The sequence below is a fragment of the Anomaloglossus baeobatrachus genome, chromosome 1 (genome assembly GCF_048569485.1).
Source record: "Anomaloglossus baeobatrachus isolate aAnoBae1 chromosome 1, aAnoBae1.hap1, whole genome shotgun sequence".
NCBI classification, from domain to species: domain Eukaryota; kingdom Metazoa; phylum Chordata; class Amphibia; order Anura; family Aromobatidae; genus Anomaloglossus; species Anomaloglossus baeobatrachus.
In genome coordinates this window covers 98,522,572-98,538,688 of record NC_134353.1, presented here as the reverse complement: position 1 = coordinate 98,538,688, position 16,117 = coordinate 98,522,572, and the positions used below count along the sequence as shown (strand labels likewise).

The window sequence follows — 16,117 nt, the reverse complement described above, 5'->3', positions numbered from 1 at the left end:
TTGGCTGGGTATCAAACTTGGTGGGGAACCACATGCCTTTATATTGAAAAAAAAAAAAAAGACACGTCAGTGGTCAGGGGAAACAGTCAATATGTATGAGCCTAATGAGCTAAAAACTATTTGGTATCACCGCAAGTCCGATATGTGAAAATATAAAATTGTTTAACCCATAGGATAAAGAGAAGAAAAAAAAAACCAATAAAAATTGTCTTTTTTTTTTTTTTTTTTTTTTTTTTTTTTTGGAGGGGAGGCGGGGGGCCCCACAAGATTACTGTCACAAAAAAATGTAACCATAAAAAGTAATGTCATATGTCTACAACAATTATACCAATGAAAACTGCAGCTCGGTAGATAAAATACAACACCTGATACAGCTCCGTCACCGGAAAAATAGTCACGAATCTCCGAAAATAGCGACACAAACAAAATTGTATTATTTTAACGCATAGTTCAGAATTTGGATGTGGGCACTAATGAGGGATGGCGCGATATGTTTTGCCGTTCAGATAAGAATGTTTCGTTTTTTAATAGACTGATACACGGGATTGGAAGGTCCGGGGATATATCCGCTGTGCAACCGAAAGCTGCGGGCTCAAGTCTCCTGAATAAATTAACAAACTCGGTGGTGCTGGATATTCTCCGGACCGCAGGTGGGTGCACTCATCAATTACATCTCACATCCCCACCGAACACAATGCAATGAAATATGAGCCATTGTGCTTCTTATTACAGGTGTGCGGACGGCAACAAGCTGCTTTGTTGTTCCTATGGCAACGGGAATGAGTTTAACTCTTTGCTTCCTTACGCTCCGACATAAAAGGCCGAAGGCAAAATACATAATTTGGCCGCGGATAGACCAGAAGTCGTGCTTCAAGTCGATGATCACTGCCGGTAACGCTCAGTGTTATATTTTCCTTCTGGGCAACGCACATTTGGCTGTTTTAAAGAGAACACAATGGGGGAAATGTGTTATAATTAGTGATGAGCAGGCACTACCAGGCTCGGGCACTCGTAACTAGCGATGAGCGGGCACTACCATGCCAGTGTGCTCGGACGCTCATAACTAGTCATGAATGAGAGAGCACTACCGTGCTCAGGCGCTAGTTCCCCATTGACTTTCAGTACAATCTGCCCACGAGTCTAAGGGGTACTTTACACGCCAGCGATTGCTAGAGATGTCGTGCGCGATAGTACCCGCCCCCGTCACTCATGCGACATTTGGTGCTCGCTGCCGTAGCGAACATTATCGCTAGGGCAGCGTCACGTGCACATACCTGGTCGGCAACGTCACTCTGACCGCCAAACAATCCCTTCCTAATGGGGGAGGTGCGTTCGGCGTCATAGCGACGTCACTGCGGCGTCACTAAGCGGCCGGCCAATAGAAGAAGAGGGGCGGAGATGAGCGGGACGTAACATCCCGCCCACCTCCTTCCTTCCTCATTGCCGGTGGACGCAGGTAAGGAGATGTTCCTCGTTCCTGCGGTGTCATATATAGCGATGTGTGCAGCAGCAGGAACGACGAACAACATCGTACCGGTGGCAGCAGCGATATTAAGGAAATGAACGACGTGTCAACGATCACCATTTTGCGATCATTGATCGTCGTTCATTAGTGTTACACGCTGTGATGTCGCTACCGGCGCCGGATGTGCGTCACTAACGACGTGACCCCGACGATATATCGGTAGCGATGTCGCAGCGTGCAAAGTACCCCTAAGTGTCTTGACTGCTCGTTAGTTGGGGTGTGTGTGTGTGTGTGTGTGTGTGTGTGTGTGTGTGTGTGTGTGTGTGTGCGCGCGCGCGCGTTTTATTTTTTGTTTTTGTGTGTGTGTTTTTGCAGTGTATTCATTTAAACACCTTTTGTAAAACACTGCATAAATTTCAAAAACAGGGCTTTATAGTAGTGCAAAATATGGAGACCTGGAGACCAAGCTGCATCACAGCCTTATCAGCCCCTTGTGGTCTCGCTATTATAGTAGGGGAGGGCAATGGGGTAGCAATGGAAACTCCCCAAATACATGCTGAAGCTATTGACTACGACAACTCACAGAATAACTTGCCTCCTTTAAGCCATGTGCACACTTTGAGTATTTGATTGTTCAACTTCTGGTTTTGACTCGCAGATATTTAGGTAACACACTCAACATGCACACGTGGCCTTGGAGCGAGCTCTAACCATGCAGAGACAAGCAAGTGTCAGCTGTATAACACTGCCAGCACCCACTGTGTGTGGTATGTGTACAGCATATCACAAAAGTGAGTACACCCCTCACATTTTTATAGTTATTTTATTATATCTTTTTAGTGGACACCACTGAAGATCTGACCCTGTGATAAAATGTAAAGTAGTCAGTGTACAGATTGTATCACAGGGTAATTTTGGTGCCCTCTAATTAACTCAACACACAGTCCATAATGTCTAAACTGCTGGCAACAAAAGTCAGTACACCCTTAAGTGAAAATAGCCAAATTGTGCCCAAAGTGTCATATTTTGTGTGGTCACCATTATTTTCAAGCAATGCATTAACTCTCTTGGACATGGAGATCACCAGAGCTTCACAGGAACCGCTGGAATCCTCTTCCATCCTTCATGATGACATCTCAGAGCTGGTGGATGTTAGAGATCTTGCGCTCCTCCACCTTCCATTTGAGGAGGCCCCACAGTTGCTCAATAGGGTTTAGGTCTGGAGACATGCTTGACCAGTCCAGCATGTTTACCTTCAATTACTTTAGCAAGGCAGTGGATGTCTTGGAGATGTGTTTTCTGCCGTTATGTTGGAATACTGTCCTGCAGCCCAATTTCCATTGGGACAAGATTGTGCTCTGCGTCAGTATGTCCCAGTACATGTTGGCATTCATGGTTCCCTCAATGAACTGAAGGTCTCCACAGCCGGCAGCAATCATGCAGCCCCAAACCATGACCATGACCCACCATGCCTGACTGTAGGCAATATATACTTGTCTTTGTACTCCTCACCTGGTTGCAGCCACCACATGATACAATTTGAACCAAATAAGTTTTATCTTGGTCTAATCAAACCACAGGACATGGTTCCAGTAATTCATATCCTTTAGTCTGCTTGTCTTCAGCAAACCGTTTACACAATTTCTTGTACATCATCTTTAGAAGAGGCTTCCTTCTGAGATAACCATGCAGAGCAACTGGATGCAGTGTGCAGCGTATGGTCTGAGCACTGACACACTGACCCCCGCCCCTGTAACCTCTGCAGGTATGCTGGCAGCACTCATACATCTATTTAGAAAAGACCACTTCTAGCTATGACCCTGAACTAGTGCAACTCAACTTCTTTGATCGACCACGGTAAGGTTTTTTTTCTCAAAGGAAATCTGTCTTAAACCACTGTATGGTCTTGGCCAGTATGAGAGTGTGAGTGATAACACCAAATGTAACACACCTGCTACCTATTCACACCTGAGATCTTGTAACACTAATGAGTCACATGATGACATCGGGGGGGGAAAAATGATTAATTGGGCACAATTTGGTCGTTTTCACCTAGGGGTGTACTCATTTTGTTGCCAGAGGTTTACACATTAATGGCTGTGTGCTGAGTTATTCAGAGGACACCAATTTTACACTGTTATACAGGCTGTACAATGACTACTTTACATTGTATCACAGGGTCAGGTCAGATCTTCAGTGGTGTCCCTTGAAAAGATATAATTAAAATATTTAGAAAAATGTGAGGGGTGTACTCTTTTGTGATATAATGTATATCACGTTAAAAAAATGTGAGTTCAGTTCAGCTACATAGTGGAATGGCAAAAAAACACCATCTGACCCTCTCTGTCCAGTGCTTTATGTCTAAGCAAAAAAATAAACTGGACATGTCGAAATCAAACATGCCTGATCCTGCTTTCGTCCAGGCCCGGAGTTAGATTAATATGTAATGGATAATCTAAGCTATTGCCCTCTAAGTAATTTAGGACAGATCTCTCTGAAATGTCCCACTTCGTAAGTTATACGTAGCTCGTTAACTCTTTGTACTCTCCTTTATCTGTAATGAAGGATTTGAGCCGGTGGTGATTGAGAATGTCCTGGAAGGAGATGAGTTACGCACGGACCTGATTGCTGTGCAATCCCGAATCTGTGAGCTGGGGGCCGAGAACATCCTGTGTATTCACTCTACCACATCGTGCTTTGCCCCTCGTGTGCCCGACAGGTACAAAGTTTTCTAAAAAATTTTTTTTTGTTTATTCCACATTAACTGTAATATTAAGTAATACAGCTACAGCATTTCTCTGACTAAGACGCACTTTTTGTCAAGATAACTTTTTTTTTTTTCTGAAATTTTCTGTTTTTCTTATAGTCCCCAGTCAGTAAGGTTAACAGTGCTGGACCTCCATGACAGCTTCCTTAAATCATAGGACACAGCACTTATGAATTCTCTACCCGATCACTAGGTGGCTGCAGAGTGCTCTCTCGATCTGTGTAATTAATTCTGAGCAGGAGAGACTAAAGGCCGCTTTACACACTGCGACATCGCTAATGCGAACTTGTTGGGGTCACGGAATTTGTGACACACATCCGGCCACAATTGCCATTGCATGTGACACCGATGAGCGATTTTTGCATCGTTGCAAAAACGTGCAAAATTGCTCATCGGTGACATGGGGGTCCATTCTCAAAAATCGTTACTGCAGCAGTAACGAGGTTGTTCCTCGTTCCTGCGGCAGCACACATCGCTCCGTGTGACACCGCAGGAACGAGGAAGCTCACCTTACCTGCCTCCCGGCCGCTATGCGGAAGGAGGTGGGCGGGATGTTACGTCCCGCTCAGCTCCGCCCCTCCGCTGCTATTGGGCGGCCGCTCAGTGACGTCGCTGTGACGCCGCACGGACCGCCCCCTTAGAAAGGAGGCGGTTCACCGGTCACAACAACGTCGCCGGACAGGTAAGTATGTGTGAAGGGTCTGGGCGATGTTGTGCGGCACGGGCAGCGATTTGCCCGTGTCGCATAACAGATGGGGGCGGGTACCCACGCTAGCGATATCGGGACCGATTATCGCAGTGTGTAAAGCAGCCTTAAGCTGAGATTGCTAGGGTTCTTAAAATGGATATTTGGTGCACCGGCTAAAAATAAAATAAAACAATCACACATGGATAACAAGTTTATTTACACTTAGAAGAAGAGTCTCAGTCTCCCGCATAAAGGCCATGCTTGTGATGCTGTCCTTGTTTGCCCATAGTCATGTGCAGATATGAACACCACAGAAAATCAGTGTAGCACAGGACTAAGGCGGGCTTTGCACACTACGACATCGCAGGCCGATGCTGCGATGTCGAGTACGATAGTCCCCGCCCCCGTCGCAGCAGCGATATGTGGTGATAGCTGGCGTAGCGAAAGTTATCGCTACGCCAGCTTCACACACACACCTGCCGTGCGACGTCCCTGTGGCCGGCGGCCCGCCTCCTTGTTAAGGGGGCGGGTCGTGCGGCGTCACTGCGACGTCACACGGTAGGCGGCCAATCAGAGCGGAGGGGCGGAGATGAGCAGGATGTAAACATCCTGCCCACCTCCTTCCTTCCGCATATCCTACGGAAGCCGCAGTGAGGCCGGTAGGAGATGTTCCTCGCTCCTGCGACTTCACACACAGCGATGTGTGCTGCCGCAGGAGCGAGGAACAACATCGGACCATGGCGTCAGCGTAATTATGGATTACGCCGACGCTGTACCGATGATGCGATTACGACGCTTTTGCGCTCGTTAATCGTATCATCCAGGCTTTACACACTGCGATGTCGCATGCACGTCACTTTCAATTTGACCCCACCAACATCGCACCTGCAATGTCGCAGTGTGCAAAGTGCCCCTAAGGGGTGAAAAAGGAGTGTAAGTGGTATAAATGAAAGACATCGCACATGTAAGACACCAGAAACCTGGGTGATTCCACAGTCAATGGACAATCTGTGCAATTCATGCTGAGCAGGAGAAACTGAGCTGAGCTTGCTAGGGTTCATAGAATGGATCTTTTGGTGCACCAGTTGAAAAAAAAAATAAAAATAAGTAAAACAATCACACATGGATAAAAAGTTGATTTACACTTAGAAGAACAGTTTCAGTCTCCCAGATAAAGGACATGCTTGTGATGCCAGACATGAACTGCACAAGACTGATATCAAATCAACGCTAGGCATCCTTTATGTGGAGATTAGAAAAACTCCTACTAAAGTGAAGAGTACAGTCGGCTAAATCATGTATAAGGAGTGTAAGGCCTAAGCCACATGGCGAGAAAATCGGTGCGAGTGGAGTGTGATAAAATATCACATTCCACTCGGACCAATTCTAGCCTGTGTGTCAGCGCACATGAGCGACTATTTACTCAGCCCTAATCGGACCGAGAAAACAATTGCAGCATGCTGTGAGTGTAATGCGAGACTTTTTTTTTTTTTTTTTCTCTCGCACCCATTCAAGTGAATGGGGCGAGAGAAAAATCGCACTACACTCGCGGTACATCGGTGTACCGTGCGTGCAGAGAGAGAATCGCAATAGCCGGCTATGAAGGAGAGAGGGAGAAAAATCCCCCCCTCCCCTCCTCCGTGCCGGCCCACCCCCCTGCAGCTGAGGTCCGCTCGCACAGTCGGACCTCAGGTGCAGGGACACTCGCATGACGCTCTGCTCCTGCTGTGCTGCCAGCGTGAGCAAAGTGTCATGTGAGGATCGCACTAGTGCCCTGTGTGGCCTGGCCCAAGTGGCATAAATTAGTGAGTTTACACATATAAGACACCAGGAATATTGGTGATTCCACAATAGACGGACCAGTGCTCCTTTTGAATTTTGGTACAAGATAACAAAAGTAAACTCTATTGGGACCTTGTTACATCATTATTAGGGACAGTATATAAGAATCTTTCTTTTTTTTTTTATATATATAATATATATTATCTATATATATATATAATTGCCTTATTCTGTCTGTCTGTCTGTCTGTCTGTCTTGCTCCAAAATTGTGTCCTTACGGTGACACAAAGCGGATTGGCCGCTGGGCTCGCCATGGCCCCGCCCCCCCCCCCCGCACCGATTGGCCGCTCACCAAGGCTCCGCCCCCCACTCGGATTGGCCTCTCGCCCCGGCACCCTGCACGTATTGGCAACTCGGCCACGCCCCGCCCCCCCTGCATGCATTCCCCGAAGCGACACGGAGCCACGACTCCCAGGTGAGTACTGTAGCCCCGGGAGCCCACATCAGCGTACGCCGCTAACCCAGCCGACACATACCCTCGCATTGCTGGGGTTGCTGCCGTATGCTGGTGTGGGCTCCCGTGCGAGCGGGGGGACGGGATACGCTGGTAACCATGGTAGCATAGTTACCAGCGCATCAAGGTCCTGCAGCGGCGGAACATACACACACACACACATCAGATCACACTCACTCTCACACACACCTCACACACAAATCACATCGCATCCACACACTCACAACATCCTGGGATATCGCTTGCTTCTCGGCGGCGATACTGTGCAGTGAGCTTCCAGGACCTGCCGGAGGATCACATGGCCAGAAGCATGGGGTATCTCCGGATGTTGTGAGTGTGAGCGCATATGTGCAATATCGTCTGTGTGTCTGTGTGTGTGTGTGTGTGTGTGTGTGTGTGAGTGTATGCGATTGTGTGTGTGTGTGTGTGTGTGTATGCGATCGGATCTGTGAGTGTCGGCAGAGGAGCACGGCGTGCTGGAGGAGGCTGGGAGGAGAGAGGCTGATGCTGGGGAAGGCTGATGCTGGGGAAGGCTGATGCTGGGGAAGGCTGATGCTGGGGAAGGCTGATGCTGGGGAAGGCTGATGCTGGGGAAGGCTGATGCTGGGGAAGGCTGATGCTGGGGAAGGCTGATGCTGGGGAAGGCTGATGCTGGGGAAGGCTGATGCTGGGGAAGGCTGATGCTGGGGAAGGCTGATGCTGGGGAAGGCTGATGCTGGGGAAGGCTGATGCTGGGGAAGGCTGATGCTGGGGAAGGCTGATGCTGGGGAAGGCTGATGCTGGGGAAGGCTGATGCTGGGGAAGGCTGATGCTGGGGAAGGCTGATGCTGGGGAAGGCTGGGAAGAGAGAGGCTGATGCTGGGGGAGGCTGTTAGGAGAGAGGCTGATGCTGGGGGAGGCTTATGCTGGGGGAGGCTGGGAGGAGAGAGGTTGATGCTGGGGGAGGCGGAGGCTGATGCTAGGGGAGGCTGGGAGGGGGAGGCTGATGCTGGGGGAGGCTGAGGCTGGGGTAGGCTGGGAGGAAAGAGGCAGATGATGGGGACAGAGAGGCAGATGCTGGGGACAGAGAGGAGAGGCAGATGCTGGGGACAGAGAGGAGAGGCTGATGCTGGGAGAGGAGAGGCTGATGCTGGGAGAGGAGAGGCTGATGCTGGGAGAGGAGAGGCTGATGCTGGGAGAGGAGAGGCTGATGCTGGGAGGAGAGAGGCTGATGCTGGGAGGAGAGAGGCTGATGCTGGGAGGAGAGAGGCTGATGCTGGGAGGAGAGAGGCTGATGCTGGGAGGAGAGAGGCTGATGCTGGGAGGAGAGAGGCTGATGCTGGGAGGAGAGAGGCTGATGCTGGGAGGAGAGAGGCTGATGCTGGGAGGGGAGAGGCTGATGCTGGGAGGGGAGAGGCTGATGCTGGGAGGGGAGAGGCTGATGCTGGGAGGGGAGAGGCTGATGCTGGGAGGGGAGAGGCTGATGCTGGGAGGGGAGAGGCTGATGCTGGGAGGGGAGAGGCTGATGCTGGGAGGGGAGAGGCTGATGCTGGGAGGGGAGAGGCTGATGCTGGGAGGGGAGAGGCTGATGCTGGGAGGGGAGAGGCTGATGCTGGGAGGGGAGAGGCTGATGCTGGGGGCAGAGAGGCTGATGCTGGTGCAGCATGGGGGATGCAGCACGATGGGGGGGGGGGGGGTGCGCAGCGTGGGGGATGGAGCACGATGGGGAGTGCGCAGCATGGGCGATGGAGCACCTTTGGGAGTGCGCAGCATGGGGGATGGAGCACGATGGGGAATGCGCAGCATGGGGGATGGAGCACGATGGGGGGTGCGCAGCATGGGGGATGGAGCACGTTTGGGAGTGCGCAGCATGGGGGATGGAGCACGATGGGGGGGTGCGCAGCATGGGGATGGAGCACGATGGGGGGGTGCGCAGCATGGGGGATGGAGCACGTTTGGGAGTGCGCAGCATGGGGGATGGAGCACGTTTGGGAGTGCGCAGCTTGGGGGATGGAGCTTGTTTGGGAGTGCGCAGCATGGGGGATGGAGCACGTTTGGGAGTGCGCAGCATGGGGGATGGAGCACGATGGGGAGTGCGCAGCATGGGGGATGGAGCACGTTTGGGAGTGCGCAGCATGGGGGATGGGGAGTGCGCAGCATGGGGGATGGAGCACGTTTGGGAAGTGCGCAGCATGGGGGATGGAGCACGATGGGGAGTGCGCAGCATGGGGGATGGAGCACGTTTGGGAGTGCGCAGCATGGGGGATGGGGAGTGCGCAGCATGGCGGATGGAGCACGATGGGGAGTGCGCAGCATGGGGGATGGAGCACGATGGGGGGTGCGCAGCATGGGGGATGGAGCACGATGGGAGGTGCACACCTCCCCCCCAACACACACACACACACGCACGCACACGCGCGCACTGCACAACACACCACACACACACACACACACTGGGAACCACAAACACCGCCCTACACAGACACCCACACACACAGACAACGCTGCACACACACAACACCCAACACACACACACCACGGCATACACAAATATACGCACATACCGCACAACACACACATTGCACAAAACATACCTCCCCCCCAAAACACACGCACGCACCCCACACCCACACACACCGCGCAACACACACACAACGCTACAGACACACAGCGCTCCACAAACAACGCAACACACATACAACACCGCTCTCACCCCCCATCACACCCAGACAACACCCAGAACATGTACAGCGCCCTACACAAACACTTAGTAACTACACACAACAATATATATATATATATATATATATATATATATATATATATATATATATATATATATATATATATATATATATATATATATACAAAAATCATACATTAACTACACAATACGTAAATTCTAGAATACCCGATGCGTAGAATTGGGCCACCTTCTAGTGTATGTATATATGTATGTATGTATGTATGTATGTGTATATATATATATATATATATATATATATATATATATATATACTAGAAGGTGGCCCAATTCTACGCATCGGGTATTCTAGAATTTACGTATTGTGTAGTTAATGTATGATTTTTGTATATATATAATATATATATATATATAACTTCCTAATGTATTTCCACCACTTTAGAGTAGTTCATTACCCCCCCCCCCCCCCCCCCGTCTTCTACTCTAGAACACAGTAAGGAGCACAACTGAAGCCAGCCAACATTACCCCTCCACATCTTTATATTTCCAGGATAGTTTTGATATCAATATGTTTCCCTATTTTCTGTTATCCAAATCTTGGTACGTCTTAATACGGTAAATCAAGATGGCGTTTTCTATTCACTGTTTTTGGTCTTCTCTAGGCTGGAGGAACTGGCTGAGATCTGCGCCAAGTATGATATCCCTCACATAGTCAATAATGCTTATGGAGTCCAGTCATCTAAGTGTATGCACCTCATCCAGCAGGTACTGTAACGTGCCCCTCGTCTACCCCAGGGATGTCAGGACATATATATATTATATATAATATATTTTTACAACTAAGCCTCGTTGCCCCATGATTTGAAGCATTTATTTTCACATCTTTTTTTCTATGATATGTTTTATCACAGCCATACTTCGAGCTCAATCACTACATACATAGGTCATGAAAAACCTAAGGCTATGTGTCCACGTTGCTTTTTACCTGCTTTTTACCTGCTTTTTTGCTGCTTTTTCAACTGCAGGGTAAATATTGGGTAAAAGCAAAGCACTTTTTGCTTGGTTACCCGATATTTATCTTGGATACCAGCATACACCGCTTAGCGCTGGCTCCCTGCACACGTAACCACTGTAAATATCGGGTAACTAACCAAAGCGCATTGCTTAGTAACCCGATGTGTATCCTGGTTACGTGTTCCGGGAGCCAGAGAGCGCATGCGCAGCGAAATCCTACGGATCGCGCTGCTCAAAAAACATTACATGCTGCGTTCCTCCGCCCGGCGGTCAGTCGTTCCACGACTGATCAGTCGGACAGAGGGTGCAACGCAGCATCATCAGTCACAATCCACCGCTCATACAAGTCTATGGGAACAACGGAATCTGCCAAACGGATTCCGTTGTTTACCAGAGCAGCGGATTGTGACTGATACAATTTAACGGAAGTGTGAACCTAGCCTAAGGCAACACTGGAAGAACTCTGCAGGAACCACAGCTGATTTATTCCTCTGCGACTTAATCCATTGTTTGGATTAAAAGCCCTTCACTTATTAAAAAAAACTTAATAAAATGACAATATAAACAACCACACTTAAATGACCTCTTATCCTTTCCTTTCCAGGGTGCCCGTAGGGGCAGGATTGATGCTTTCGTGCAGAGTTTGGACAAGAACTTCATGGTTCCTGTAGGTGGCGCTGTTGTAGCAGGCTTTAATGATTCTTTCCTAGAAGATATTAGTAAAATGTATCCGGGGAGAGCGTCGGCCTCTCCATCCCTGGACGTCCTAATCACGCTGCTGTCACTCGGTACAAGTGGATATAAGAGGCTACTGACAGAGAGGAAGGTATGTGGATTTACTGCATTTTTTTTCACCTTTTTAAATCTGTTGCTGTACGATGCTATAATTGATCTGCTAATACTATGAAGAAACTTGAAATTACAGCACGTGGTGTGTTGGTTAATGCGTAAACTGCGCTGCGTGGTTGACATCCGCAACACGGCTATTTGCGCCTACCCATAGTCCTTCCTTATAGGGACTATCTAAACAAATCCCACCACCTTTTATCTCCTTCTTTACAACAGTCCACAAACGTGTATATTCTCTATTGTCTATGGACTTTCTCATTTGCCCAAAGATATCATTTAAAATGCCCCCGCGCTGCATGTAAATCAGGACAGTCTGGTTCAATAGGCATCTTCACTGCGGCAACTCCTAATCACGGTCCCTGACTTTGATTGATGTGGATGATAAGTCCTGCATCATCCACATGGCACAAAGTAATTTTGCGCATGCACATTTGGCTCTGCCTTATTGGGGGGGGAGAGCACAGGACATCAATGCGCATGCGCTGAGCTGAAAGACGTCATTCAGAATGTCACCCTGTGTGATATATACACTATACTGCCTTACTCTTACTTTAAACCCTCAACTGTGGTGAGAGGGTTACGTGTGGCACAGTCATATACTCCGATTCTTGTGGGGAGAGGGTTACGTGTGGCACAGTCATATACTCCGATTCTTGTGGGGAGAGGGTTACGTGTGGCACAGCCATATACTCCGATTCTTGTGGGGAGAGGGTTACGTGTGGCACAGTCATATACTCCGATTCTTGTGGGGAGAGGGTTACGTGTGGCACAGTCATGTACTCCGATTCATTTTACTTAGCTTAGTAAATCTATGACAGAGCTTCCAAGTTCAATTTTGGTAAGTAAATGTGGAACCAAATTGGACTCTTGTGCACTTCATCTGTTCAGCAGTTACCTAACAGAACCAATAAATTTGTGACACTGTCACCAGCAGAAATGCCAGTGTTAAAGGGCTTTTGCCAGAGGACATGCCGTAAATGTCTCCAGAACTTGCATTGTGCTCCAAAATGGGAGTCCCCTGACCTCTGAGTGCAGAGGTGGCCGCACATTAGTATGGCAGCTTGTTTGACCAGAGAACCTTTTTCATCAAGCCACAAGGTAATAATTTTTTGATTGTGGGGTTTTGTTGCTGCTACATGCACCTATCAACAGAATTGGGCATTGTTCTCCTCATTAGAACGGAGCACCAGGGCACATGCGCGACTGCCATGCCATTCATTCCCTATGTGGCTGCCAAGTGCTGCGCTCTGGTGTTTTTTTGGCAGCCCTATGAGGAATGAATGGCACTGTGGTTGGGGCATATGACCCGCCTCTCCATTATAACTTGGGGTAAAAGTGCTGTATTGAGAGAAACCGTTCCCCATTCTCCCGCTCAGTGCGAGAGTTAAGGCTACTTTACACACTGCGATATCGGTCCCGATATCGCTAGTGTGGGTACCCGCCCCCATCTGTTGCGCGACATGGGCAAATCGCTGCCCGTGCCGCACAACATCTCCCAGACCCGTCACACATACTTACCTGCCTGGCGATGTCGCTGTGACCGGCGAACCGCCTCCTTTCTAAGGGGGCGGTCCGTGCGGCGTCACAGTGACGTCACTGAGTGGCCGCCCAATAGCAGCGGAGGGGCGGAGATGAGCGGGACGTAACATCCCGCCCACCTTCTTCCTTCCTTATAGCGGCCGGCAGGGCCGGATTATAGGCGGGGCAGACGGGGCTTCAGCCCAGGGGCCCCCACCACAAGAGCCTCTGAGGGGGCCCCCACCACCATCTGTGTGTCCACCATTTTATTAATGTCGCAGTGGTTCAAGACCGCACTGTACCTTTAAGGTATTTCAATCCCGGCCATCACTATACTGCAGACACGCCCACTGCACGCTGTGTGGGCTGCGTCTGCCAGGATGACGTCACCGTGCTGCTGTTTCTTCCTGCCGTAGAGGAGCTTGTGGGAGGACCGGAGGTCTCCGTGGATCCCGGTAAGTATGAGGTTATTAATCATGGTGCCGGCCGGGCAGGAGACTGCAGTGAGGAGGGAGCAGGACGCCGCTGATAACTCCAGACCGGTTCCATAGTGTCAGGCAGCACAGCGCTGATAACTCCAGACCGGTTCCATAGTGTCAGGCAGCACAGCGGCCACTCTGCTATCAGTGTGAGTTCTTGCCGGAGTCTTAACTGCTGCAGATCAGGTCGGGCTGTCAGTGCCGGGTCATCGGCTGCAGCCTCATCCCTCCCCTGCAATAACTCACACTGATCTCCAGCAGAGACATCACTACACAGATCCTGCACTGATCACATCTGAGCCTGCAGCACACATTACACTATATGGCCCATATTACATATAGAATATGTGAGGTCCTGTAGGTCCAGGTGTGATCAGTGCAGGACATGTATATCTGTGTACATGGTATACCGCATCCAGTGTACAGAGTAGTGTGACATACTGTGTACACACATCAGATGGTATATAATAATGTGTATATTGTATAACATCTGGTGTCTGTATCACAGTATATTGTGTAACAGTCATTTATTCTCCTGTACACTGTACAGGGGCGTACCTTTGGGGGGCATGCGGCATATGTTCCCCTGCACAGCAATCAGGGGGGCACCATTAAAAAGTGTGAGGCAGCAGTATGGTGGGAGAAAATTGTAAGTGGACAGTATTGGTGGAGAAAAGTGTGAGGGGCATAGTATAGAGACTGGGTAGTGGGGAACATAAGCAGTACGGAGAAGGGGCAGCATGGTGGCCAGTGTGAGGGCACAGTATGGAGGCACAGTATGAGGAGGAGAGGGAATGTGAGACTGAGGTGCGGTATAGAGAAGGGGCAGCATGGTGGCCAGTGTGAGGGCACAGTATGGAGGCACAGTATGCTGAAGAGGGGGGATGTGAGACTGAGGTACGGTATAGAGAAGGGGCAGCATGGTGGGCAGTGTGAGGGCACAGTATGGAGGCACAGTATGAGGAGGAGAGGGAATGTGAGACTGAGGTGCGGTATAGAGAAGGGGCAGCATGGTGGCCAGTGTGAGGGCACAGTATGGAGGCACAGTATGCTGAAGAGGGGGGATGTGAGACTGAGGTGCGGTATAGAGAAGGGGCAGCATGGTGGGCAGTGTGAGGGCACAGTATGGAGGCACAATATGCTGAGGAGGGGGAATGTGAGACTGAGGTGCGGTATAGAGAAGGGGCAGCATGGTGGCCAGTGTGAGGGCACAGTATGGAGGCACAGTATGCTGAGGAGGGGGAATGTGAGACTGAGGTGCGGTATTGTGACTGTATAGTGAAGGAGGTAGGCAGTATAGAGTATAGAGAAGGGGCAGCTTGGTGGCCAGTGTGAGGGCACAGTATGGAGGCACAGTATGCTGAATAGGGGGGATGTGAGACTGAGGTGCGGTATAGAGTTGGGGCAGCATGGTGGGCAATGTGAGGGCACAGTATAGAGGCACAGTATGCTGAGGAGGGGGAATGTGAGACTGAGGTGCGGTATAGTGACTGTATAGTGAAGGAAGTAGGCAGTATAGAGTTTAGAGAAGGGGCAGCTTGGTGGCCAGTGTGAGGGCACAGTATGGAGGCACAGTATGCTGAGGAGGGGGAATGTGAGACTGAGGTGCGGTATAGTGACTGTATAGTGAAGGAGGTAGGCAGTATAGAGAAGGGGCAGTATGGTGGCCAGTGTGAGAGCACAGTATGGAGGGCACAGTATGCTGAGGAGGGGGAATGTGAGACTGAGGTGCGGTATAGTGACTGTATAGTGAAGGAGGTAGGCAGTATAGAGTATAGAGAAGGGGCAGCTTGGTGGCCAGTGTGAGGGCACAGTATGGAGGCACAGTATGCTGAGGAGGGGGAATGTGAGACTGAGGGGCGGTATAGTGACTGTATAGTGAAGGAGGTAGGCAGTATAGAGAAGGGGCAGCATGGTGGGCAGTGTGAGGGCACAATATGGAGGGCACAGTATGCTGAGGAGAGGGAATGTGAGATTGAGTTGCACTTTCAGTGATTTTGGTACTGAGGGTGAGGGCAGTATAGAGAGGGGATAGCATGGGGGACATTGTGAGGGTACAGCTCAGGAGGGGGAGTGTGAGGAGGGGGCACAGTATAGACATTTGGAAGTATAGTGGGTACACAATGTAGAGGACGGTGTGAAGAGGGGGCCCAGAACTGAAAGAATAGTCCATGTACCATAAGAATGACATTGTGGGGGTCATTTTGTGCAGGGAGCACAGTGAGGGGCAATTATTTATTCAGACGCACAGCGTAGGTCATATATTTATATTTAGGAGCATTATAATCATTCTGCTAATTATTTTAAGGGCATAATGTCGAGATGTGCTGCAGAAGGCCCAGGGGGTCTGCAGAGAGG

The 16,117-nt window shown here is 49.8% G+C and overlaps 1 protein-coding gene across 3 annotated transcripts in view; it reads left to right on the top strand.

The window, feature by feature from the left end:
- Positions 1-16,117, top strand: part of SEPSECS (Sep (O-phosphoserine) tRNA:Sec (selenocysteine) tRNA synthase) — a 70,073-nt gene that overhangs the window by 8,288 nt on the left and 45,668 nt on the right. For all 3 annotated transcript variants that reach the window (XM_075333698.1, XM_075333704.1, XM_075333693.1), the window contains exons 3-7: positions 532-650; positions 733-891; positions 4,031-4,184; positions 10,562-10,664; positions 11,518-11,739. In XM_075333698.1, the coding sequence (XP_075189813.1) occupies positions 532-650; positions 733-891; positions 4,031-4,184; positions 10,562-10,664; positions 11,518-11,739 (757 nt within the window). The remainder of the gene's footprint in view (positions 1-531; positions 651-732; positions 892-4,030; positions 4,185-10,561; positions 10,665-11,517; positions 11,740-16,117) is intronic.